At 41.0% G+C, this 26,539-nt stretch overlaps 1 protein-coding gene across 1 annotated transcript; it reads left to right on the top strand.

Moving 5' to 3' along the window:
• The first annotated feature begins 662 nt into the window (after positions 1 to 662).
• Positions 663 to 22,616, top strand: C1GALT1 (core 1 synthase, glycoprotein-N-acetylgalactosamine 3-beta-galactosyltransferase 1). Its single transcript, XM_073333871.1, has 4 exons — positions 663 to 868; positions 10,006 to 10,245; positions 13,684 to 14,351; positions 21,524 to 22,616. The coding sequence occupies exons 2-4, from the start codon at positions 10,023 to 10,025 to the stop codon at positions 21,725 to 21,727; spliced, it is 1,095 nt and encodes a 364-aa protein (XP_073189972.1). The 5' UTR covers positions 663 to 868; positions 10,006 to 10,022; the 3' UTR covers positions 21,728 to 22,616.
• Positions 22,617 to 26,539: the final 3,923 nt, after the last annotated feature.

The following is a 26,539-nucleotide window of genomic DNA, read 5'->3' as shown; positions in this document are numbered from 1 at the left end:
TTTTCACCTTTCGGTCCCAAAGCTATTTACAGAGAAGGACATGCCTCATTATTCCCATTCTACTCTTGGGGGAATCTGAGGAACATAGCCTTGCTCAGTCACACAGCAGAGCAGTGGCCCAGCTGAGAGTCCCACTCCAGCTCTAGTCCTCGGACCACCAGCTGCCTGAATCAACTCTAGCTGCAGCCACGGTGACTGAGGTTAAGAGGCGGGGTGGTAAGGCCAATAGCACCATTAATCCACTGCTACTGCCGTGCCACAGAAGCTACATGGGGCTGGAGGGGAGGATACCGCCCAGATCTGAACCAAGCCTGGGGCTCTTTACTCCAGCCCAGGGAACCCGCCGGGTTGAGGCACGTGCTGTAGCTCGAGGCCCCCAGTCAGAGCAGCTACGTGACAGGCGCGCAGGGCGGGGCGCTCTCGCCCCCTCCCGTCTGCCTTGCTCTGCCCGTCTGTCTCCGCGCGCCCGCCCCTACTGCTCTTGCTCACTCCCCATTGGCGGGCGCGCTAGCCTGGGGACAGCGGGGGCGGAGTTAGGGGGCGGCCCGCGAGCGCTTGCCGGTCGCTGGCCCAACGGCGCCTGCCGCGGGGGCCGGTCCCTGCAGCTCGCCGCGCCGCCTCCAGCCCGGCCCCGGCCGCTCGCGGCCCAATGAGCGCGACCAGACCGGAGCCGCCCCTCCGGCGGTGGCGTGAGGAGCGGCGAGGCCCCGGCGCGCTGCGGGTCGCCTCCAGTGGGTGCTGGGCCGGCAGCGCGATGGTGCCGGGGGCCGAGGGCAGCGGCTCCGCGGGCTGCTTCCCCTTCCCTCCTCCTTCCCGCTAACGGGCGCCTGAGAGCCGGGACCCGCCCTGCGCGCGCGGGGCCGAGCCGGTAAGAGGGGAGCCGTCGCGGGGTCTGTATCGGCCGAGCAAGGGCGGAGAGGTCGGTCTGTCGGGGCAGAGCCCAGGGAGGCCCCTGTCAGCGGCAGGCGGGGGCTGGCTGAGGCAGCGGGGGCTGTAACCCAGGCAGCCGGCTAGAGGCCCGGCGTGGCGCGGGGAGACCCAGACCCCTGTTCCGGAGCAGGTGCCTGGCTCGCCCCTCTCAGGCGAGCGAGAGGCTGTTTCCCGGCTTCGCTTCTCGGCGCCTGTGCGAGGAGAGCGGGGGAAGAGACTCCCCTAGAGGCAGGCAGGGTCCCCTGCCGCAGGCCCAGGCCGGATCACTCCTGGCCGGGAGTCCCAGCCCTTCGTAGTGATCAGGGTCAGTGAAACAGCCTTAGGCATTTATGGGGAGGTGAATTTATTGCCAAGAGAAGGGTGCCAGATTTTGGCCGGTGGAGGAGAAGTTTCTGCTAAGATTTTTCTTCTAAAAACGGGATAATGTTGTTGGTGGTAATAGGCTTTTTATTTCCATAGTTTTAGGTTTTGAAAGCAGCTTTAAAATAAATGTCTCTCAAAATTACTTAATTCTGATTCTTTGTATTTATACCAGCTACGAATGTATTTTTGTTCAGGTACCTACCTTTCCTTAGAAAGAAAATTTATCAGACTATTTTTAAGTAAAATTTTCTTCATTATCAGCTGAAACTCATTGACTCACACTAATGAGACCCATTGAAGATGAACAAATTTTGTGAGTTAATGAGTCAGGCCCTACCAAATTCATGGTCCATTTTGGTCAATTTCAGAGTCACAGGATTTTCAAAATCATAAATTTCATGATTTCAGCTATTTAAACTTGAAATTTAATGAAAAAAAGAAAAGGAGTACTTGTGGCACCTTAGAGACTAATAAATGTATTTGAGCATAAGCTTTCGTGAGCTACAGCTCACTTCATTGGATGCATTCAGTGGAAATTTAATGGTGTTGTAATTGTAGGGATCCTAACCCAAAAAGGACTTAAGGTTGTTGCAAGGTTATTGGGGGGGGGGGGGGGGTTTGTAATGCTGCTACCCTTACTTCTGTGTAGCAGCCGTGTTAGTCTGTATTCGCAAAAAGAAAAGGAGGACTTGTGGCACCTTAGAGACTAACCAATTTATTAGAGCATAAGCTTTCGTGAGCTACAGCTCACTTCCTCAGATGCATATCGTGGAAACTGCAGCAGGCTTTATATATACACAGAGAATATGAAACAATACCTATTCCCACCCCACTGTCCTGCTGGTAATAGCTTATCTAAAGTGATTTCCAGCACAAATCCAGGTTTTCTCACCCTCCACCCCCCCACACAAATTCACTCTCCTGCTGGTGATAGCCCATCCAAAGTGACAACTCTTTACACAATGTGCATGACAATCAAGCTGGGCTATTTCCTGCATAAATCCAGGTTCTCACATCCCCCCCACCCCCATACACACACAAACTCACTCTCCTGCTGGTAATAGCTCATCCAAACTGACCACTCTTCAAGTTAAAATCCAAGTTAAACCAGCTTGATTGTCATGCACATTGTGTAAAGAGTTGTCACTTTGGATGGGCTATCACCAGCAGGAGAGTGAATTTGTGTGGGGGGGTGGAGGGTGAGAAAACCTGGATTTGTGCTGGAAATCACTTTAGATAAGCTATTACCAGCAGGACAGTGGGGTGGGAATAGGTATTGTTTCATATTCTCTGTGTATATATAAAGCCTGCTGCAGTTTCCACGATATGCATCTGAGGAAGTGAGCTGTAGCTCACGAAAGCTTATGCTCAAATAAATTGGTTAGTCTCTAAGGTGCCACAAGTCCTCCTTTTCTCCTTACTTCTGTGCTGCTCCTGGCAGCAATGCTTTCTTCAGAGCTGTTCAGCTGGAGAGCGGTGGCTCCTGGCTGGGAGCCCAGCTCTGTAGGCAGCGTTGCCACCAGCAGCAGTGCAGAAGTGAGGATGGCATGATTTGGTGTTGGCACCCTTAATTCTGTGCAGCTGCCTGCAGAGCTGGGCCATCAGTGAGCAGCCACCGCTCTCTGGGCGCCCAGTTCCGAAGGCGGCAGCGCAGAAGTAAGGGTGACGTGGTATGGTATTACTATCCTTACTTCCACACTGTTGCTGGCAGGGTGCTCCCTTCAGAGCTGGGTGACTGGCCAACAGCTGCCACTCTCTGGCTGCCCAGCTGTCAAGGCAGTGCAGAAGTAAGGGTAGCAATACTGCAACCCCCCTAAAATAACCTTGTGACGCACCCCCCTCAACTCCCTTTTGGGTCAGGACCCCCAATTTGAGAAACACTGGTCTCCCCCATGAAATCTGTATCGTATAGGGGGAAAGCACACAAAACACCAGATTTCACAGTCCATGATGCATTTTTCATGGCCGTGAATTTGGTAGGGCCCTATTAATGAGTGAACACACATGGTGGAATTGTTTGTTTTGATGTGTAGTTTTTAATTTAATGTATTATACTTCTACGTGTACAGTACTGTAGCTTCTTAAAATGAGATTTTGTATTTACAAAATCTAACTACATTTTATCAAATCTTTATTTAAAAATGAGATCATTCTGTTTGTCATTGCTTTGGTGTTAGCGGCATGGCAGTATTGATCAATTTTGTTCTGAAGTATGCAATTCTGACTGAGTATTTATCTTAGGGTTTTTTTATTTTTATTATTATTAATAAACTACACTACAAGAGGTAGAATTAACCCTAGAGAGAACCTAGTTGTGTATGTAATGTGTTACCATTTAATTAAATGGACAATCTTTTAACTATCAGGGGTAGCCATGTTAGTCTGTATCCGTAAAAACAACAAGGCGTCTGCTGGCACCTTAAAGACTAACAGATTTATTTGAGCATAAGCTTTCGTGGGTATAAACCTCACTTCTTCAGATGCATGGAGTGAAAGTTACAGATGCAGACATAAATATACTGACACATGAAGAGAAGGGAGTTACCTCACAAGTGGAAGACCAGTGTTGACAGGGTGAATGTAGTCCACTCCCAACAACAGATGACGAGGTGTCAATTCTAGGAGAGGCAAAGCTGCTTCTGTAATGAGCCAGCCACTCCCAGTCCCTATTCAAGCCCAAATTAATGGTGTTAAATTTGCAAATGAATTTTAGTTCTTCTGTTTCTCTTTGAAGTCTGTTTCTGAAGGTTTTTTGTTCAAGTATAGCTACTTTCAAATCTGTTATAGAATGTCCAGGAAAATTGAAGTGTTCTCCCACTGGCTTTTATGTGTTACCATTCCTGATGTCTGATTTATGTCCATTTATTCTTTTACGTAGGGACTGTCCGGTTTGGCCAATGTACATGGCAGAGGGGCATTGCTGGCACATGATGGCATATATAACATTAGTGACATGCAGGTGAATGAGCCTCTGATGGTGTGGCTGATGTGGTTGGGTCCTCTGATGGTGTCGCTAGGGTAGATATGGAGACAGAGTAGGCAATGAGGTTTGCTACAGGGATTGGTTCCTGGGTTAGTGTTTCTGTGGTGTGGTGTGTAGTTGCTGGTGAGTATTTGCTTCAGGTTGGGGGGCTGTCTAAGCAAGGAAACGGAAACAGACTTCAAAGAGAAACAGCAGAACTAAAATTCATTTGCAAATTTAACACCATTAATTTGGGCTTGAATAAGGACTGGGAGTGGCTGGCTCATTACAGAAGCAGCTTTGCCTCTCCTAGAATTGACACCTCGTCATCTGTTGTTGGGAGTGGACTACATTCACCCTGATCGAATTGGCCCTGTCAACACTGGTCTTCCACTTGTGAGGTAACTCCCTTCTCTTCATGTGTCAGTATATTTATGTCTGCATCTGTAACTTTCACTCCATGCATCTGAAGAAGTGAGGTTTATACCCACGAAAGCTTATGCTCAATTAAATCTGTTAGTCTTTAAGGTGCCACCGGACTCCTTAATCTTTTAACTGTTGCTAGTAACACTTTAATTTTATTTTTTATAAATGTAAGTAAAAATAAAATATCTCTACACATTTATAAAATATCTAGGATCTAGGTACCTCAGTGGTTTGAGCATTGGCCTGCTAAACCCAGGGTTGTGAGTTCAATCCTTGAGGGGGCCATTTGGGATCTGGGGCAAAAATTGGGGATTGGTCCAGCTTTGAGCAGGGGGTTGGACTAGATGACCTCCTGAGGTCCCTTCCAACCCGGATATTCTATGATTCGATGCCATAAATTAAAAATACACAAAATAATACAAAGGAAATAGCCACAAGCATAAATAACCATTTTAAAAATCCAGATTACTTGTGACTTTTTATGTTCTTCATTTAGTTTTTATATTTCTTTCAGTTCAGAGAAAGGAAGTCAGTTAATTACCTTGTACTTTGCTTGCAGGCCTCAGTCATGTTTTGCATGGACAGACTCTCAAACCTTCACGGAGTTCTATTGACCGGGATATGGCTGTGTAGAACAGGTTGCAGGGTGGCAGCCATACTGTGTATCACCATAGTGCTGAGTTTGGGTTTCAAACAAGGCAGGAGAATGCTTCTGGTTTTTAAAAATATTTTTCCACAGTTTGAATAAATTCTGTAAATTTGTATGGATTGGGGTTTTTATAAAAGCTCGTCTTTACACAACTTAAATTTTGGACCAAATTTAAGGTGACTGTCTTCCTTTAAACCGTGACAACACTTTAAAACACTAAGGAGGCAGTCAGTCCCATTGACTTGAATGGGACTGCTCGCATGAGTAAAATTACATATGTGTAAGTGTTTGCAGGAATGTTCCTAAAGTTGTAATGAGGTACAAAATTGAATATGGCCCTAGGCCACTGTAGTTTATCAACCCTTTAATTTGTATCTGATTTAAAGAAGAACAAGAAGTAAGGTAGCACTATGGGTGCAAACTGGAGACTTTTGCTACTCCACAGATTCTGTACTTGTCTTAGCCATTAAGAAGTAGAGCCATCTGAATAAATCATTTTGCAGAAAAGTAATTAAATAAAGAATATGGGTGTGAGGGCTGCTTATTAAATATCTGAGAGCTGATCTTTCTTTTCTTTGTATAATTTAATCTGCTCTGGTCAGACACTGTAATGTAATGCAAAAAAAGTGTTTAAAAAAAAAACGCTTCTTCCTTTTGTTTTTCTGGATTTTCACTCCAAATCTTAGCATTATATAAAAATAAATGGCAAAATATTGCCTATAAATATGCATAAACATTAATTTCTCTAAGACTGTTTAGTGTCTTCAGAATCAATATACAACAAACTATTTAAATGGTTGGGAGGATATTTTAAGTTGTATATCAAGCAAGGGGGCTCCAATGCTGTATTTTTCAAAAACACTGTCCCAATATTTGGCCCCCCAAAATACTACTTCTGGAATACTGCCAAAATGAACACTAGTGTTTTCCAGACATGATTAATATTTTTCAGGAACACACACATTGGAAACATTAAGAAGCGGACAATGTATTTTATGACATTTTTTAAGGCACTTACTGATGCCCAAACATAGAGTTCTTAATATTCAACTTAAATATTTAACTGTAACTTAATATTAAAATATCTTAAATTACAAAAAATCATTCTGAAATGATATAGTGCTCCAACAAGTAAAATTAACAGTGATTGTTAAAACAGAACATTTAAATTGCATGGAAAAGAGGCAACTAATATTAAGTGTGAAAGAGGTGAAGTGTGTGTTCTTTTGTGAAGTCCTGCAGTTGTTCCATGTGAGTATGAACTTTTTTTTTTTTCTTAAGTCCTAAGTGTTGGTGGCCACACTTTATCCTGGCACTCTCATTGTCGTCTTGTCAGTTTTGAGGGTCTCTCTGGTAGCAGATGGGGGGGCCATCCAGAAAGAAGCACTGTAGCAAATATTTTAATACAATGAACAGTTTGCAGTGTTACAGTTTTTGTGTGTAAATCGTATATATTTGATTATCAGAGGGCATTTAGCTCAACTCCTCTTGCTTTCTGTGTTGAGATTAATAACAGATCAGATTGTAATAGCAGCACTATAAATCAAGGTTTCAGAGGAACAGCCGTGTTAGTCTGTATTCGCAAAAAGAAAAGGAGTACTTGTGGCACCTTAGAGACTAACCAATTTATTTGAGCATGAGCTTTCGTGAGCTCACGAAAGCTCATGCTCAAATAAATTGGTTAGTCTGTAAGGTGCCACAAGTACTCCTTTTCTTTTTACTATAAATCAAGTCATTGTCTTTTCACAGCTGGAAATCACAGGGGTTACTATAATGTGGCTTGTATCACCATGATATTTAAGGTGGAGATGTGATAGTAAAAATAGCTCCCAGTATAGTACTCCACCTTGATCCAAGTGAAGACTGCCTTAATCACAATAAAGCATCATATGTTGGGACCCATAATCTCCACATCATACTTTTCCATATTACAGATGAGAGCAGCTGCACTCAGGTCTATGATATACAAATTTGGTGCAGCTGTCAAACTTCTGCAGAATGATCTGTGTGGCCCTCAGCTGGGGAATTCCTGCTGTAGTTTGTGCATAACGGCTCCATAATCACTTGATTTAAAATATAGTAATATGTTGCAGTTTGGAGTAATTTCAGCATAGTTTAGCGTGTGTATATATAGGAATTTTAATCATTAAAATGCTTGTTTCATTATCTGAAGCAATAAATAAGTATTAAAGCTTTAATGGTGAAGGCCTAGAATATTTTCTAGGGATTAATGGCTGCTGTGGTGAGGTGGAGTTAATGTTCCAGCTAGTCATTAACAGGACGGTAGTTCTCAAACTTGTTCAGCTGCTTGTGCAGGGAAAGCCCCTGGCAAGCCAGCCGGTTTGTTTACTTGCCACACCCGCAGGTTCAGCTGATCAAGGCTCCCAGTGGCCAGGGTTTGCTGCTCCAGGCCAGGGGCTTTCCCTGCACAAGCAGCAACACAAGTTTGGGAACCACTGAGTTAGGAAATCCCCAACTCAGAGGTCCTCATTGCTGTTATAAGCTTAATGGAATACCTTCTCTCCCCCCCCCCCATTTTATCTCAAGTTGTGTACTGCTAATGCATTTTTGTTTTCAGTTTCAGTTCTTTCCTAGCAGTTAATGACCAATACAGTCTTGAAGTTTGTGATCCTTCAAGTAGCTGTCTAATTAGTTTGGCAGGAACCCAGTGAAAAACAAAAATATAAAACATACTTTGTTTTCTATCATTCTACATTAAGTGGCGTAAATCGCTGGTTCGGGAAGATGGGAAATAGTGCCACCCCTGTATGACTAATAATTTATAGTTTGCATTCACAGAAGAAATATTATTTTATTAGCTTTTTCTAATATATCTTCTATGTTCATTTGTCTGAATTTTAACATTAGTTGCTTCTCCTAGCCCTTTTATTAGGGGAAAAAATGGCAGGCTGTTAAAAAAAAATTTAAAAAAATTCTTAAAAAAATTTTAGCTCTCGTGTAGAATCTGATGTTCAGTGACATTTTAATTTTTTTAGAAGGAGTTGAAGTTGCTTGTACAAGATCATAGTAAATGGCGCACATAGACCCCAATCCTTCCAAGAGTTGCACACATGCCTAACTTTATACACAAGATAAACCCAATGATATTAATGGTACTACTCCGATTGTAAGCTCTCTGGGACAGGCAGTGTCTTTGAGTGCTGTACAAACAGAGCAAATTGCAGTGGGGTCTTGGTCCATAACTAGACACTCAGACACTACAGTAATGCAAATAATAACAATAACAATTGTGTGAAAGTTTTTTGCCGGCTCATGTCAGGATTTGTCCTCAAGAACTCCTTGGCATTTTGCTTCTCTAATAGATTATAGCCCTTCTATAGACCAAATGTATTGCAGACAATAGAACAAGCATTTTAAATGCCGCTTTACCGTAATGTAAAAAATGTGACCTAAAACCACCCTTGCTTGGAAGTGAGTTGCTCATCCTTACAGATTGGGCTGAGACTATAACATATTTAAAATTTTCCTTATTTGGAAGTGAAGTCAAATCTAAGGTTAACTTCTTAAAAAAACTAGGGGGTTCCATACATTGTTGTTCTGTACACTAAGCTTATTGCATGCAATAGGGGCTCCTTCCATTCCTCATACCCCATCACAAGCTCTCTGAATGCCACCTTTCCATCCTCTCTGTTTCAGATATTTCTTGCAATCCCTTCCTCATGCTAGTCGCTCTGTGTCCCCTATTCCCCCTCCATTGTGTGTGTTTGGGTTTTTTAATACCTACAACTCACATTTGGGAGAAAAATCTTTTTTAAAGATTTGACTGTGAATTAAGAGCTGTTAAGATTGATGTGCACATTTGGGTCATCCAAGAAATTCTCAAGCATCTAGCAAAAACAGAAAACAATATTTCTAAGAAATGGGGTGTTTCTTCTCATAAAGAAATTTGATATTTAAGTCAATCCTGCAAAGAATTAAGCACACGTAAATCTACTAGCTGAATTTCAGCAGAAGCTTTAAGGTGTTGGTTTTGTCTTGTAATAACTCATTTTGTGCTTTACTGGCTGTTTGAGAGAGTGCTTCTCTCCCGATGCATCCTGTCTCGGATGCCCAAGCTAACAAATCTCTTTAAAATATGAGGAAGGGGGAAAGCAGGGCTTTCTCAGGGTGGGCTCCTGGACTTTAGAATTTACTTTTCATTGTCCCATCAGAGCCTGTATTTGGTGACTTTCAGGACATTCCACCTCTATCTGTTTCTTGGGGGTGGGAGTGGGAGGGGGACAAGACATTGATAGAAAAATGCACAGAGATAAGATCTAGTTAATTCTGGGATTGGGAGTATTTTTAGATTTTTTTTGACATTTTTTTTATTATTATTATTACTATTATTACTGTTTGTGTCCTTAACTCTTGTAATATGCAAAGTTGTGGCTGTGTCTGTACACACGCTACGTTTTTGTCTTTCAAATGTCCTCGTCTATGTTTATATAGTATATAAAATGCTTCTCCTTCTGTATTTTATATACAAAGGAATAAATATTGGTTCTAATCTTGCTGCTCGTAGTCACCCAAGACTCCTGTTCAAGTAATGGGAGTTCTGCATGAATGAGGGTTCTAGAATCAGGCCCTGAGTTTGTCACTTGACTTTTTCACACTCCTCTATATGTCCCTTACTTAGCTTAGAAAAACTTAATGTTCCTTTCTTTCTTGGCAGCACATTGCCTTCAGGAAATGGCCTCTTCTAAATCTTTGCTGAATCTTCTAACCTTCACATTTGGATCAACAATAGGATTTTTCGCATGTTACATGCTCTTTAGCATAGTGTTGGAAAAACAGGTTGTGATCCAACCTGATATTCTTCACAATGATCCCCATGGTGAACACTCAGAAGAAACTGGAAGTGATCAGCTGGAAGGACAAATGAACTTCAATGCTGATGCTGGGCAGCATCAAGGTATTTATGCTTTGTACAACGTAAAAGGAGAGGGAACATTATGATCCAATTTAACATTTTTCTTTCTTCTTTGCTAGGTATTTATACACCAGTTTTTTCTTATCCCATGTCCACACACACACACAATATACAATCAAGTAGGTTTCCCCTCCTAAGGCATTGAATGATTGGTTTTTCTTTACTAACTTGCATTTTCTAATAAGAGTGATTTTTCAGAGAGCCCAGTACTTGCCAACTGTTGCATCCAGACTTGGAAATGGAGGTAGCGGTTTAAAGTTTGGTTCCTGGAGCTTCTTAAGTGGTAAACTACAACAAATATATATATATATATAATTTTTTTTTTCATTTGACACACATAGTACTTCATAGGCAGCTAGATTGCTTTTTAGTTTTACTTAAGCTAATTTAGGAGCATCTATAATCTGTGATTAAGTTTTTAAAATAAAAGTGAAACTTTAGAAGTAGCCCATTATTCTTTAAACCTGATCAGTCAAGCGGCTTACATTTTGGGAGGGGAAAAATGCTATAGATCTTGGTCGTCTGAAGCATGTAGTATTTAATGTCATTATATAATACTTGAAGATTCTTGAATGAAAAGTTCTGTGTAAGTTCAGAGTGCTTCACAAACATTAAGCAAACCACCTCAATCCTGTGAGGCAGATAAATACCTCTTTTTTTCAGGTATTAAAACTGGTGCATAGAAAAGTTAAATGACTTGCTTAAGGTTATACAGATCTGTGACAGCAAAGAAAATAGAGCTAAAGATTCCTAGCTTCCAGCCCTTTGCTCTACCCACTAGATCAGGGGTCTCAAACTCAAATGACCACAAGAGCCACATGAGGACTAGTACATTGGCCCGAGGGCTGCATCACTGACGACCCCTGCTGCCCCACCTTTTCCCTGCCCCCATGCCAACCCCTTCCCCAAAATCCCCACCCCAACTCTGCCCCCAGGGGGCTCAGGGCAGGGAATTTGGGGTGCAGGAGGGGTGTGGGGTGTAGCAGGGGGTTTGGCTGCAGGAGGGGTTCGGGGGGTGGGCTCCGGCCTGGCACACACTGGGGGCAGGGCAGGCTCCCTGCCTGCCCTGCCCTGCCCCGCCCCCGCGCTGCTCCGGGAAGTGGCCGGGACCTGGGGGAGGGGGGGCATAGGGGTCTATGTGTTGTCCTGGCCGCGCCTCCAAGCACCACCCCCCGCAGCTCCCAGAACGGGGAACCGCGGCCAGGGCAACACACAGACCCCTGTGTCGTCGTTGTCATCCCCCCCCGCAGGTCCCGGCCGCTTCCCAGTGCGGGCCAGGCTGAGCTGCTCTAGGTAAACGCTGTGGGGGCGGGGGGGCCACGGGGAGCTGGCGGGCTGCAGAAAATAACCCTGTGGACTGCATGTTTGAGACCCCTGCACTAGATCTTCAAGGGGAGGCTGTTTGCTTCTTTCCTCCCCCTCCCTTCCCCTAGTTTCATTTTAACACAGGCAACTTATAGAATGAAGTGAGGCTGGTGGTCTGAATTTCATGGGGGAATTAAATGACATAATCTCATAACCAAAAAATACATTCCAGCTAATTGGTGGTGAAAAGGGTAATCAGGAATCCAAAGCCATATTCATTCAGAAACAAATTAATTCTACTGTACTTTAATTTTGTTGTTCTCAGGTACTCAAAACAAATAACCATATTTATTTGCAATTCCATGCACTTTTTTACAATGGATATATTTTGTCAGACTGATTAACTGTAAAATTTAGGGCCCAATCTTGACTGCGATGAGACTACTTATGTGAGTAAGGTACTTACTTATGTTAAGGTTTGCAGAGCCAGGCCACTAATCAGTAACGTAAAACTAAATGTATTTAAACTGAAAAACACATGCAAACCTGTTTGTTCTCTGAAATGTGCACACTATTATAGTAAATTATTGTAAGGAAAATTGGCCTGACCTTGTATAAAGGTAAACAAACAGTTTTAGGACCTCATCTTGCAATCTGATCTGAACCTAAATAGAATCTCATTGACTTAAATGTTGTCAGTTGAAGTCAATGGGACACTATGGGCATGTCTGCACTACAAAATTATGTCATCCTAAGTTATATTAGCATACAGCTGCTGCAGTAATTAAATTGATTTTGTGTGTCCACATTAAGCTCCTTGTGCCAGCATTGCATGTCCTCACCAGGAGTGCTTGTACCAATTGGACTGTCAGCATGAGTCATTGTGGGATGGCCTCTGAAAGCTAGTAACAGTTGATGAAAGCAACGCTGTGTCTACCCTGATGCTGCATTGACCTAATTACATTGATTTTCTGCCTCTCGGAGAGGTAGAGTTATTAAGTCGGCATTGAGGGGCAGTTATGTCAGTGGGAGCACAATTTTAGTGTAGACACATTCTTAGGTCAACGTAAGCTGGCTTGAGTTGAACTAATTGTAGTGTAAACCATGCTTAGGTACAGGGGTGCATCTGCTTGGGTCCAATTGCAGAATTGGTGCATGAGTTTTTAAACCTTAAACATATTTAAACCTTAAATAGGTGTAGACTTTTCTCTGATTAAGTTGTCAGTGTATCTGGAAATGAAGAGTATTTCAGACACAGCAATGATGATTTTTATCAGAGTATTGCAGAATCTATTTCTTGTCTCCTTACAGTAAATAAAGATTTAATTTGTTTTCTGGTGATAAGTTGCCTTTTCTGTCTTACTTGCTGCTTTTAACTTGAAAACCAGTTTCAGTAGTTGGTGACAGTTATTTTAAAATAAGTTTGTAATTATTAACATTTAGGTATTAAAACTAAACATTTAAAAAATCTAATTTGTTCTTCACCATTGATATTTTTTTACTTGGCACGGACTGTTTAAAAAATAAAATATAAAAAATTTGAAGCCAGTCTTTTTTATTTAATTTTTTAGTCAATTTTTTAAAGTTTTCATTTGCTTCAGAAGTCTACCGGAGAATTTTTAAATAAATTTGAGTTGAATATTTTTAAATTCATGTAAGATTTTGTAAAACTGTTTGGTTTTTTTGTGAGAAGATCTTAATAGTATCCATTTTACTTCTCTTGTAAAACTAAGTAGGAATAAGTATTTGAAAATTAATTTACATTTTTTCATTCTTGAATTTAACTTTGGTCTTGCAGACCGAACAAAATGCAAAGACAAATGTTGGTCACCAAATTTCAGGTAATATAAATTGGACTGTACATGGCTTGTCTTGTATTAAATATGACAGAAAAAAGTTGTCCAAAACAGAAGTCTCATCTGATGCACATCTATACTGGACTTCTTCCCATTCATCTCTTTGCACTTTCTTAATGGCTAACAAAACTTATTTTTTTCTTACACATTGCTGAATCATTTCTATTGTACTCTTCCATTGGTGTTACTACTTAGCAAACACACTAAGGTATCATGGAATTTCTTTCCTCCTCTTTTTCTCTCCCCCCCCCCCCTTTAGATGAGAACAAAAATATTGCAGAAGGACTGTATCAGAAGGTGAAAATACTGTGTTGGGTGATGACTGGGCCTCAGAATCTAGAGAAAAAAGCCAAGCATGTTAAGGCTACTTGGGCCCAGCGTTGCAATAAAATACTATTTATGAGCTCTGAGGAGAATAAAGACTTTCCAGCTGTGGGACTAGAAACCAAAGAAGGCAGGGACCAACTGTACTGGAAAACTATTAAAGCCTTCCAGTATGTACATGACCATTATTTTGACGATGCTGATTGGTTTATGAAAGCAGATGATGACACGTATGTTATACTGGACAACTTGAGATGGCTTCTTTCAAAATACAATCCCGAACAACCAATATACTTTGGAAGAAGGTTTAAGCCTTATGTGAAACAGGGCTACATGAGTGGAGGAGCAGGATATGTACTGAGCAAAGAAGCTCTAAGGAGATTTGTTAATGCATTTAAAACCAACAAATGTTCTCATAGCTCTTCTATCGAAGACCTAGCACTCGGAAAATGCATGGAGAATATTAATGTAGAAGCTGGAGATTCAAGGGACACAAGTGGTAAAGAAACTTTTCATCCCTTTGTGCCAGAACATCACTTAATCAGAGGTTATCTACCTAGAACATTTTGGTACTGGAATTATAATTATTATCCTGCAGTAGAGGTAAGTTGTTTTGGTTTTTTTTTGTTTGTTTGTTTGTTTTTTTTTAGAAAGGCTGTGTTCATTATATGAACATTTCTGAAGTTATATTTTTATATATACAGTGATTATAGCCTATTTAACTGTTCATTATTAAAATGTTCTGGGAAAATAAAATGATTTTGTTGTGAGTGCTTGAGACAGATTTAAAGGTGGAATCATTATATATTCCATTTATAAATTAAAACTTGAAAGCAAGTGCCTAGTGTACTATGAGAATAAGTTAATCTGAAATTACTTTCACTATTCTCATGTCGTAAAAGATGGACTAGATGCTCCAGTAGGTCTCTTCTATCTAACTCTTGTGCTGTATAGTTTATAACAGGATGTTGGCGGCTACTTGTTTCCTGTTGCTAAATCACATTAAAAGGCAGCTAAAATACATATATATTTTCTAATGTTAACTTTCCATGTCGTCAATTACTGTAGTTGCAACTGGGTGGTTATGCAATCGTGAATGGGAGGGAATATGTGGTCCATGAGAAAATTGAAGGTATGGTCCATGCTAGTTTGAGAATCCCTACAAAGAATTGCCTTTTGTAATTTTAGAGGATACTACTTGCCTGTCAAAGTTGAGGGGAACATGAGAAGTTTGCAGTGAGTGTAAGTGGTGGAACTTAGCTTTTTAGCACCTCTTATTTTTAAATTGCAATAACCGATTTTTTGTTAGTCAAATTCTACCAGTTTAAAGCTGAATGTGAGGTTCTTATTGTTGACCTGATTTACAGAGAAATGGAGACCTGTATATCTCATTCTAATCAATGAGAGATATAGTTCTTGAAAGTAATGATAGCTGCAGGTACTCATATCTCAAAAAATCTGGTTTGCATATAATCTCTGTAATAGCCTTATTAACAACCTAAAGATCAGGAACATAGGACTGAAAAGGACCTCCTGGTTACTGAGTCCAGTACCATGCTATCACAGGCAACCCATTATATAATCCTGTTCATAAATTTATCAAGTTCCATCTTAAAATTAGTTAGTTTTTTGTAAATTGAATAGCTGTGGTAACTATCTGTAAATGGAGTGGGAATTACACTAACACTGGGTGCTTTTGAAACTGTTCCTCTTGGAGTCAGTGGTGAAACTCCCATTTCATTTGGGAGCAGAATTAGGTTAATATTGAATACTTTTGAAATCCCACTTGCCACGTAATACCACCAAACCATTCTTGGTGTATACAAATGTAGCATGGCTGTGATAATAAAGTGATAAAATGTGCCATTTAGTAAATGGAAAAAATCTTCTGTTCCACTTTTAAGAGGCTATCTTGATAGCACTTTTAGTGTAATCTAATAGGACAATAAAAAATAGATTAAGATGAGAGGCAAAAAAATGACACTGGAACTTGCATTGTCCTGTCTTATTCCCAGAAGCAAATATTTAAAAAAGAGATAGTGGGTATGTTGTTCAAAGCTCAGTACAGTACTGTGGACTCAGCTGATTTAGTCCTCATCCTTGATTAAGAAGGACCCTTTGAATTATTTAAACACAGTTGCCCCCTAAACTGATTTTGAACATGTCTAGCTGGTGTGTAAGTCCAAATTGTGTGTCTAAGAATTGTGTTTAAAAAACAATATTCAAAAGACATACTTGCAACTAGTTTTGATAGTGAAATATATAAAATACATACAGTAACTCCTCACTTAAAGTCATCCTGGTTAACATTATTTCATTGTTACGTTGCAGATTTATTAGGGAACATGCTCGTTTAAAGTTGCGCAATGCTTCCTTATAATGTTGTTTGGCAGCCGCCTGCTTTGTCCACTGCTTGCAGGAGGAGCAGCCCATTGCAGCCAGCTGGTGGGGGCTTGGAACCAGGGTGGACTGGCAGCTCCCCTGTGCCGCAGCTGCCCAGCAGGCTATCAGTTGGCAGCAGTTCAGTTGTCCCTCCCCCCACTGCCATGTGCTGCTCCTGCCCTCTGCCTTGGAGCTCTTCCCAGGAGCCGCCTCCTTGCTGTGCAGGGGGGAGGGAAAATGGGAGCTAATGTCAGGGTGTCCCCCTCCCCCCTTCTCCTGCCCCCCTACTTACCCCTTCTCCATATAGAGCAGGATGGGGACATGATAGGGCTCAGGATGGAGAGAGCTTTCTCAACATCCTGGTATATTTAAAAAGGCAGTGTACTTAGAGTGGGATCAGTGTACTTAAAGGGGCAATGCGCATTCTCTCTCTCCCACACACAGGGTGTGTCTCTGTCTGCCATGCTGTCTCCCCTCCCTCCATTTGTGCTGCCTTGTAGAGTGTGAGGCTACATTAACAACAATGTATTAACCCTTGAGGGCTCAGCCAAATTCTAGTTCATCATTTAGCAGTAAGTCATTCCCTGGGAAATATCCCACCCTCTGATTTCACCACCTCAACCAAGTTTCACAATCATAATTGCTGTGTACAGTATTAAATTGTTTAAAACTTATACTGTGTGGGTGCACATATATATAAAAATATAGTTTTTTGTCTGGTGAAAAAAATTTCCCTTGAACCGAAACCCCCCCCCCCCATTTACATTAAGTCTTATGGAGAAATTGGGTTCGCTTAACATCGTTTCGCTTAGTTGCATTTTTCAGAAACGTAACTACAATGTTAAGTGAGGAGTTATTGTACACATTAAATTTAAAGTCGTCAATGGAATGGTCTCACAGTGGAAATTGTGGAAGCAAGTTGATGGGCATGTAAAAGTTAACTTTTTTAATGTAAGTGTTTACTCCAGCTTTGGTAATCTTTAATTTTTCTATATCTGCATATTTTTAGTCCAATCTTAAGGACCTAGAGTGTTGAGGGTGTGGAAAATATCTTTATAGACGTAATCCAGGGGTTTTCAACCTTTTTTCATTTTTGAACCCCTAAATATTTTGAATGGAGGTGCAGACCCCTTTGGAAATCTTAAACATAGTGTGAGGACCACCAGGAGTCAAAAACCACTGTTGTAAGCTAATATCCTTTTTTCTGTTGATAAATTTGGAAGAGAATTTCATGCATGAAACTGCAATTAAGGGAGCATCCACTGATAACTACCAAAATAGTTCTATGTCTTTGCTAGTCCTCCTGCTGAATGTCTCATCCGGGTGTGGTAATGGATCTAGTTTCTTTCAGCTTTGTGATTACTCGTGTTCATTTCTAATGAGTAAGGCTATGATTTAATCACAGGTGTTTTTAGTAAAAGTCACGGGCTGTGATTTTTTTGTTTGCCTGTGACCTGTCCATGACTTTTACTAAAAATACCCATGATTGAATCTTGGGGTTGAGTGGGGGGAGCCCCACAGGCCCGTGGCAGCAACTGGTGGAGGGGGCCCCACTGCTGCTGCTTGGGCCATCCCTGGAGGGGACCGGCTGCCAGGAGCCACCGAGCTGCGTCTGCTCCCGTCGCCGCTGCTCATGCAGTCCCTGGGGCCAGCCGCATCTGCCGCTGTTCAGGTGGTCCCCGGGGCCAGCAGCCAGGGGCTACCAGAGCAGCAGCCGGTGCAGCTGGCCCCGGAGCCTCTCCAGCAGCAGCCGGGGTGGCTGCCTGAACAGCTGCCTGGGGCTAGTTGCTTGGGCAGCCCTGGGTTCAGCCACACTAGCTGCTGCAGAAGTGCAGGAAGTCACGGAATCCATGACTTCCCTGACCTCTGTGACAGACACAGAGCCCTACTAATGAGTAGAACTGCTAGGTGGAAAACGTTTTTTGTAGGTGAGAAGTGCAAGTATTTTCAAAAGCCTTGTTCCATGTAACGTGTAATCTGTGTAAGGCGTTAGACTTGAGTTGTATATCGGGGATATGGCCAGCAGCCCCCGCATCAAGTTGTTACCTCATATCTTACTAGCTAAATGGTGATGGGTTTGGATAAACTTTCAAGGAACATGTAGATGCTGTAGGAAGTGGTGCTGGTGATTTAGTAAGTAGCACTCTTACTGCTTTAGCAGCGTTGAGCCAGTAAACTAGCATGCTACCTGAAGGCACTTTGGAGGTGCTATTTTCGGGATTATATATAAAACCTAGGTCCTGATTATCAATATTTTAACAATAAAACAGTGAAACTCCTAATAGTATTCTTTTTTTTAAAGAACTGTTAGCATTTATAATTAAAGGTGCGGCATGATCTGTAGGAGTGACCATATGATTGGTTCTGAGGTTTAATATTAGCCCTGCCACTGACTCTCACTAGATCTTGGGCTAATTTCTGTGGGTTTTTTTCTGCCTCCATTTCTTTATTTTGTAGAATTGGGGGCAATACTATCCGTATCTCATGAGGGAAAGCAGGACTAATGAGTTGTGTGTTTATACACCATTTTAAACAATTGTATAAGGGGAAACTTCTCACAGACACAGTGGGGAGGGAGACATCTAACTCCCTCCTGTGTTGTTGAAAATCACTAAGTGCTAAATTTTTATTAGGCTTAAACCTCTGGTTAAAAATTAGTCTTGGTAATTTTATTTTATTTTATTTTTTTTTTGCTTTAAATGCTCCCTCAGTTACTGTTAAAGGACCCAGTCTTTCATGCACTCTGCACATTGCCCTATCAAAATCAGTCGGAGTTCTGCTGGTGAATGATCTGTAAGACTGGCCTAAACTATTAGTGTTTCAGTTGCAAGTGAGTGAAAGCTGCCTGAAAAGTGCTTTGATATGAAAGGTGTCAATAAATTCTATACTTTATTTCTGTAAATCTCCATATGGAATGAACATTTTGACATATTTAGCTCCTTCTTAGTAATAACTAAAATATTTATGTAGTTGCAGCAGATTCTGAATAGATACCCTGTATGATGTATCTTTAAGTATTTACATTCCAAATTAGGGGGATGGAGAGATAAAAACACACTCTTCTCTTCTCTCCCCCCCCCCCCCCCCCCGGATGTAATTTCTTTAGTGCTTGGCAGTCAGTTCCCTTGTTCAAATACCTGGTCCACGCAGGTAGGAGACCAGTGATCTTGTTTTTAGTCTTTTACAGTCGTCTTCATGGTAACAGTGGGTTTTATTGTGGAATATAAAGGCATGACAGCCACTTAAGTTGCTGCTGTTGGAATATGGTGTAAATGTGCTAACACTCTTCAACAAATTAAAACCGATAATATTTAGGATCCAGTATCGAAGGATATTGGATAAACTGTTAGCTGCTTTCCAGGCTGAGTATTACCGTTAGAAAAAATAGAATTACTTTACCATATCAAATCCATGGTTCATCTAATCCGGTCATGTCTCCAAGGGTGGCCACTTACAGATGCTTCAGCAATGGACAATTCTGGAATAACTCCCCTACCAATAGGGAAGCTTCTTCCTAACTCCAGGTAGTTGGCTTATGCTCTGAAGCATGAGGGCTTACTTCACTTATAAGTTATAACTAATATAACAGAGTGTTTTGTAGCAACTGTATAAATGCTGCCCTTTTTTGGAAGCCTACTGAGTTCCTGGCTAAAAATTGATTATTTCTTTGCCATTTTCTAATCGATAACAATGCTTTACCTTTCACTTCATGACTACTTAGTTTAGTTTATTAACTAGGCTCTTCAGAAGGACTTCGTCAAAGACTTTTTGAAAGTCCAAATAAATTATATCTAAGTGTTCTCCTGTGTCCATTACTTTGACATATTTAAAGAATTTCCTGACCAGATGTCATGCTTATTTGCCTCTGTTGTATTAGGTAGGTGTACTCATAGTAGCATTGTATAGCTTAAGAGCTCGTCCTGGATCAATACCCCATGGTGCTAGGTGATGTACAAGCACATATTTCTATCATTTCAACCAGTTCATCTGAAAATGAAATCTATGGGTCTCAACAATTTTAGGATCAACCCTAGCACTTTCCTAAAATAAGAATAATAGATCTGAGACTTGCTATATTCCAGTCCTCTAGCATAGTAATTTGATTTTAATCAGAGTTTGCATATTTTTAGCAGCTTAAGCACTTCATTCTTAAATTGCTTCAAAAATCATAAATGAGTACCTTCCGTTCCTGGTGACTCATTACTATTTAATTTATCAATGTGTCCCAGAACTTTCTCTTTGACAGCTCAGTTTTGGACATTGTCATCTTCTAGCTGATAAGAATATCTCTTGTAGGCAGATCCCCAAAATCCACCTGATGGTAAGGACTGATTTAAAGAGAGAATGTAGTTTCCATTGTTTGAAGAATACCTGTTTGTTTCAAACTCTAGAACCCTGACATTTAACCATAGTGGGAAGCAGACTGTGTTTCTACTTCCATTCATTTGGCCTCAGTAACCATTACTGTATGCTTACATACTCAACTCCCATGCTGAGTTTAAGGATAGTAATTTCCTCACATTAGGGTCTCGTTAACTAGCTTTGATTCATTTTTTAAAATTTCTGTCAAGTTTTTAGTATCACTTTTTTTTGTGTGCACAGACTTTCCAGTGAGAGTTTGGCTAGTTTGAACTAAGGCTGGTCAAAATGTAGGATGTAATTTGTAGAAACGACAACCCACTTCTGTTCTTCAAAAATTTGAAAATTTAATTGAAATTGGGAACAAAAATTGAGCAGCTTCAGTTTAAACAGGGTGGCAGAAAAATTAGAGATTTGAGGGGTTATCCATTGTTGCTCGCTATTTGCATCCAAGCAGAAATCTGTCAGGTACCTTGCTAGCACCAGGTCTTTAAACAAAGTACTTCAGCTGTTTTGGCTGTTTCTGGTATCTTTGTTTTAACTGCAAGGCTGGAGACTTGCAATTGAATTAGAAATATGGAAACCAAACTGAAGATGTCCTGGAGAATAGGTGAGGAAAATGGAAGGTAAGGAAAAGTGGATGTAGAGAAACCTGAGAGGAGATTCTGGGAAGCAGAGTCCACACAGATCAGTTACTGCACAACACATTAGTGAGTTTTAGAAATTACACTGTGCTCACTGTACACCGGACATGCTCTTAGTCATGTCACAGAAACTATCTAAAGCACATCAAGCATTCTTGAAAGATGTTGTTTTCCATTTGGGGATGATCAAGCAAAATAGTATACTAGGGTCTGAGTACTCTATTCCTGCAAAATTTAGGCTTTGCAGTGTGAATTATTGATAAAAGTGAATTGTTTGATAAAGTGAAGCCAAATATGTATTATTTACACTGTAGAGAGAATTATTTTTAACATTTTATGCACATTTTGAAATGTCCTCTGAGTCTTTTTGTTTGTTTTCCCCATTTTTAGGGTCCTGGATGCTGCTCTGATCTTGCAGTTTCATTCCACTATGTTGATTCCATAACTATGTATCAGTTGGAATACTTGATTTATCATCTCCGACCATATGGTTACCTATACAGGTACAATCCTGACTCACTCAAGAATCTAGAAAAGCAAATGACAAGCAAAGCAGAGGATAATGATGCAAAAGCTAAAGCAGAAAACTCCTGAAACTGAATCAGACTTCTACTCAATATGTGGAACAGTGCACTGACAGAAGTATCATGGAGTGAAAAGCAGCTACATCTAGCTCAGACAGGACTCGAATTGCTAGTAGTAATTCTTTTTGAATTTTAAAAGCTCTGTGTTGGTCTTCCTCTGTAACTGCAAACTACAGGTTTCGTTGTGCAGTTCTTATTCATGGGGATAGTGGGACTTTTCACATGTTAGGACTGCAGAATCAGGTCCTAAAGCTTTTACGTGATCTGTGAAATCTGAGGTGGCTTTTTTACAAATTCTTCATGTTTATATTATTGCATTAAAACAAATGGATGGTGGTGAGGTTCAAGCACGATTATACAGTATTTTCTAGTCATTTTTGTTTTTGCCCCCGTTCCCCTTCCCATTATTTTGGATAAGTACTAGTGTTAGAAATCTTGGTCTACATTGGTCCATCACTTTGAGATGGTGATGATACTGGAGAAATTTGATGTGAAGTAACTGGGCTGAAAAGAGGGAAATATGTCTTCAAAACCTCTCCTGCCTTAAAGACAGACTTCAAACTATTTGGTGTAATTAGTAATACTGTGCCTGTTTAATGTTGAAATCTGAAGTACTTCCCAAATGAAATGAATTTGTTACTCTTTGCCTCATCATAAACTTCCCCCAAGATACTATTTGTTCTACAAAACAGACACCCAGTTGGCTTGCTCTAATTGGTGAAAAGCCCAGGAATAGCAAGACTATACATCTTGGAGTATGTTGAAGATGTGTGAAAACTTGCATACCTGCCCACTCTGTGCCTCTTGGTGTGTACTCCTTGCTTGAATGGGCACAAAATTAATCCAAAAGCTTTTTAATGTACATATGATAGAAATAAACCCCTTACAAGTGCAATTTCCTCCCCTTGTATTCATTTTGTAAGCCAAAAAATGCGTGATATAACACCACAGTCATACAATAAAGACTTGTTAGACAGCAAGGCTTTTATGCACTAGCGTACAGTAATTTCCAGATTCACCCAGTGTTACTATTAGTTTATTTCTATTTAATTTACACATTGCTTTACTGTAGGTTTTTTGGGGGGCCAGTGGGGAGGAGGGGGGTTCTTTGTTTATGGAAGTGATTTGGCGCCCAAAAAGGTACTATTTTAAATCACAGTGTACGTTCTCTTACTATGATTTTTTGAATGTTCCCTACAAATTCCATTTTATTTGGTTGTAATATGTAGTTCCACTTCTGAGGGTTTTGTCTGGTTTATAGTGTCTTTTTTCTGTGTCTTCAGTTTAAGATTTTCATGTGTCATTTTAAATTCTCTTTATTGTCTGTCTTGTGAATGTGTTGTACAGTTATTCAGGTAAGCCAACCTGAATGCAAGGACCCTTTCAAAAAGTGCATTTATTTCGTCCACTATGTGGCTACGGGGAGTAGCTCTATGTCTAATTAGCTAAAAAGGATCCACTGGTTATCTGTGAGATGGACTGATTATCAATATATTAAAATACAATCAGAGGTTAAACCAACTATAGATTTTTTTGCTCTTGTGATCAATATAGTATATACATCATTTGCCCAGTTTTATGTTCTGCCTAGCTTGACACATTGGCTGTCTTCGGTCCTCAGTTTCACAAAAGCTTCTTTATCACTTTTCTGTTGTTGCTGGTTTTCATCTTCATCATATTGGTGAGTTTGGCCAAAACCTTACTTCCCTTAGCCAGTGTTTTGATGAGGTCAAATTACTGGTTGTAAATGGCCTTACTAAAATGGTTACCACTGTCCTCTTGAGGATGTTGCTAGGAGATTTTGGGAGACTCTGGAGTAGTATGTCTGACTTTAGTGTCTCTCAAACATTATTTGCCAACAAACATCATGACTGACTTATCTGTTTTCTTCTGTTCTGCCTTGTGACATGATGCCAGTAACCACAGTATTTCATGAATGTGAAGTAAACATAGCCACTTTTGCTGCTCCTCCGTGTCTGAACACAGGATTATTTATATTCCCTAGTACCACTGTTGCCATATAGAGATTTTTTTAGTTATTTCATATTTAAATCTAAATATTTTATAATGAATATTTTTCACTAGCAGGATTGCCTCACACATAGGCTGGAATGGGTAGGAGCTTTAATGTGTGCTGTGAATTGACCTATAGAACTCTTTAAAATTTGAACCTATTGGGTGATTGAAAAGCTGTGCTTTTTATCGGAGATTATGCTGATGCTGGTCCAAAGGAGAATATTTATCATTTTGTTTCAGCTGAACTGCAGAAGGTGATTAAGTTTAGCAAGGTATTCCCATGTGAGAGTCACTCATTTAAACTAACATTAGGTCATATGAGATACAGCAACTAGGATTGCTAAATCAATATGCTAAAAGCACTGACAGCTACAGTGATTAATATATTGTTCAGATTCTTGGCTAAACCATTTTATTAACAGCTGATGGCATTTAATCTAAATTTAACAAGTTGATGGTTTTGATTTAAAATTCTTTATACTCAGCCAATGTAAAAGACGTACTGAATTGCAAATCTATAGTTCCCCACTACCATTCTCTTCTCCTTCAAGGTCACCCATTGACCTGTAACAAAAAAGGAACTTCTCAGCTTGTGGTGTAGGCAGCCAATGTTTTAGTGAATTGGGTGGGCTGTGTCTTGAGAAATGCAAATCCCCTTTTCCAGTAAAGTGTTAGCAAGGATACTTCAGAAAGCATTTAGTACAGGGGTGGGCAAAGTATGGCCCGGGGGCCACATCCGGCCCTTCAGACGTTTTAATCCATCCCTCAAGCTCCTGCCGGGGAGCAGGGTCCAGGGCTTGCCCTGCTCCGTGCGTGCCATGGCTCCCGGAAGCAGTAACGTGTCCCCCTCTCCAGCTCATACGCATAGGGGCAGCCAGGGGGCTCCACATGCTGCCCCCGCCCCAAATGCCACCCGTACAGCTTCCATTGGCCGGGAACCGCAGCCAATGGGAGTGGCAGGAGTGGTGCCTGCAGATGGGGCAGCACGCAGAGCTGCCTGGCTCAGTCTCCAGGTAAGAGCTGGAGGGGGGACATTCCGCTGCTGCCGGGAGCTGGTTGAGGTAAGTGCCACCCGAAGACTGACCCCCTGACCCAGCCCTGATCCCCCTCCTGCCCTCTGAACCCCTCAGTCCCAGCCCAGAGCACCCTCCTGCATCCCCAACCTCTTATCCCCAGAGCCTGCACCCCACATCTGGAGCCCTCACTCCCTGCCCCAGTCTGGAGCCCCCTCCCACACTCTGAACTCCTCATTTCTTGCCTCACCCCGGAGCCCTCAACCTTTTCCCACACCCCAATTTCGTGAGGATTCATGACCTGCCATACAATTTCCATACCCAGATGTGGCCCTCAGGCCAAAAAGTTTGCCCACCTCTGAATTTAGTATCTTTCTAAGAAGGCTTCTGTTTCCACCCTCCACCACATATACCCAGAAAGGAGAACAGAAAGTTTTGCCTTCCAGTATCACTGATTGAGAAGTATTGACTTGACTTTGTTAATTTTTCTAAAACTATTGTGTTTTTTCTGTCAAATTCCAGTATCGTTATGGAAACAAAATGAATGATACGTAGGAATTATTAACTTGTTTTTTACTTTGGTAGCCATTTTACCAGATAGCTTTCCAAACTTGGCTACCTAATAAACATTTATGATTGCTTTTATCAGAGGGGCTTTCAACATTGCAGCCTCCTTGTATAGTATTCTACAATTGTGAGCCACTGATTTCAGTGTGATGTCATCACTTTTTAAGAGCAAGCACATAGTATAATGAGTACTTTTGCAGCCCAGGCAAGCTACTACAAGGAATCCTTCCTTAGTTGATTTGCTTTTCTTAGACTATGCCTTTGAAGTGTAGGGGTACAGGATGCTTTATGCCACAGTGCTCATTACTCTTGATTTTTAATTTTAAAAAAGCTTGACAGAATTCTATAGCTACAATGTAGTGATTGAAACAATCCAATCATGTAATTCCAGTCTAAATTTCTTTAAGAAAATTACCTGGCAATAAATTCTCTACAATCCCCGGGGTTTATACTGAGAGTCAGAGATATGGGTTTTGTTCTTTCAATAGGCTTCTTAATATTTTAGTTGCTTTGTTTTTCAGAGCATTCATTAGACATGCATTAGTTTCCAGAGGCATATTGACAATATGATAATATTATCAAATTATCCGAAGCTCTTACTTGTGGCGTGGTACTGAATGTTACACTTTCAGATGAATGACTCAATTGAACTTTATTTAATCTTTTTACTCTTTGTTGTTAGTTCAGTTTAGCAATTTGCACTGTATTTGTCTGCATGAGTTGGTACACTCCCCAGTGATACCTTGTTTGTCCTTTTGCTTAACATTTCTTTCCCCTTTGATTTTTTTTCATGATCTTTCTGAGAACGCTTCTACAGCTCTATCCAGTTACGCTTTCATAAGTGAAAAAGTTTCAGTCACTGCATTTTAACAGACTACTCTCAAAATAGCTAGGAGCCACCCTCTTAGTTTAAAGAAAAGGAGTACTTGTGGCACCTTAGAGACTAACAAATTTATTTGATCATGAGCTTTCGTTAGCTACAGCTCACTTCATCTGATGCATTCAGTGGAAAATACAGTGGGGAGATTTATATACACAGAGAACATGAAACAATGGGTGTTACCATACACACTGTAAAGAGAGTGATCAGGTAAGGTGAGCTATTACCAGCAGGAGGGGGAAAACCTTTTTGTAGTGATAATCAAGGTGGGCCATTTCCAGCAGTTGATAAGAACGTCTGAGGAACAGTAAAGGGGGGGGGGGGGGGGATAAACATTGTGTAATGA

Source organism: Lepidochelys kempii, chromosome 2, assembly GCF_965140265.1.
Source record: "Lepidochelys kempii isolate rLepKem1 chromosome 2, rLepKem1.hap2, whole genome shotgun sequence".
Lineage (NCBI taxonomy): Eukaryota > Metazoa > Chordata > Testudines > Cheloniidae > Lepidochelys > Lepidochelys kempii.
This window is presented reverse-complemented; position numbering and strand designations above follow the sequence as displayed.

Bases quoted from the DNA above. Each gene is read 5' to 3' on its own strand.
- C1GALT1 (XM_073333871.1), top strand. From the start codon at position 10,023: ATGGCCTCTTCTAAATCTTTGCTGAATCTTCTAACCTTCACATTTGGA. The intron at 10,246-13,683 runs GTATTTATGCTT...CCCCCCCTTTAG, and splicing joins TGATGCTGGGCAGCATCAAG to ATGAGAACAAAAATATTGCA. The intron at 14,352-21,523 runs GTAAGTTGTTTT...CCCCATTTTTAG, and splicing joins ATTATTATCCTGCAGTAGAG to GGTCCTGGATGCTGCTCTGA.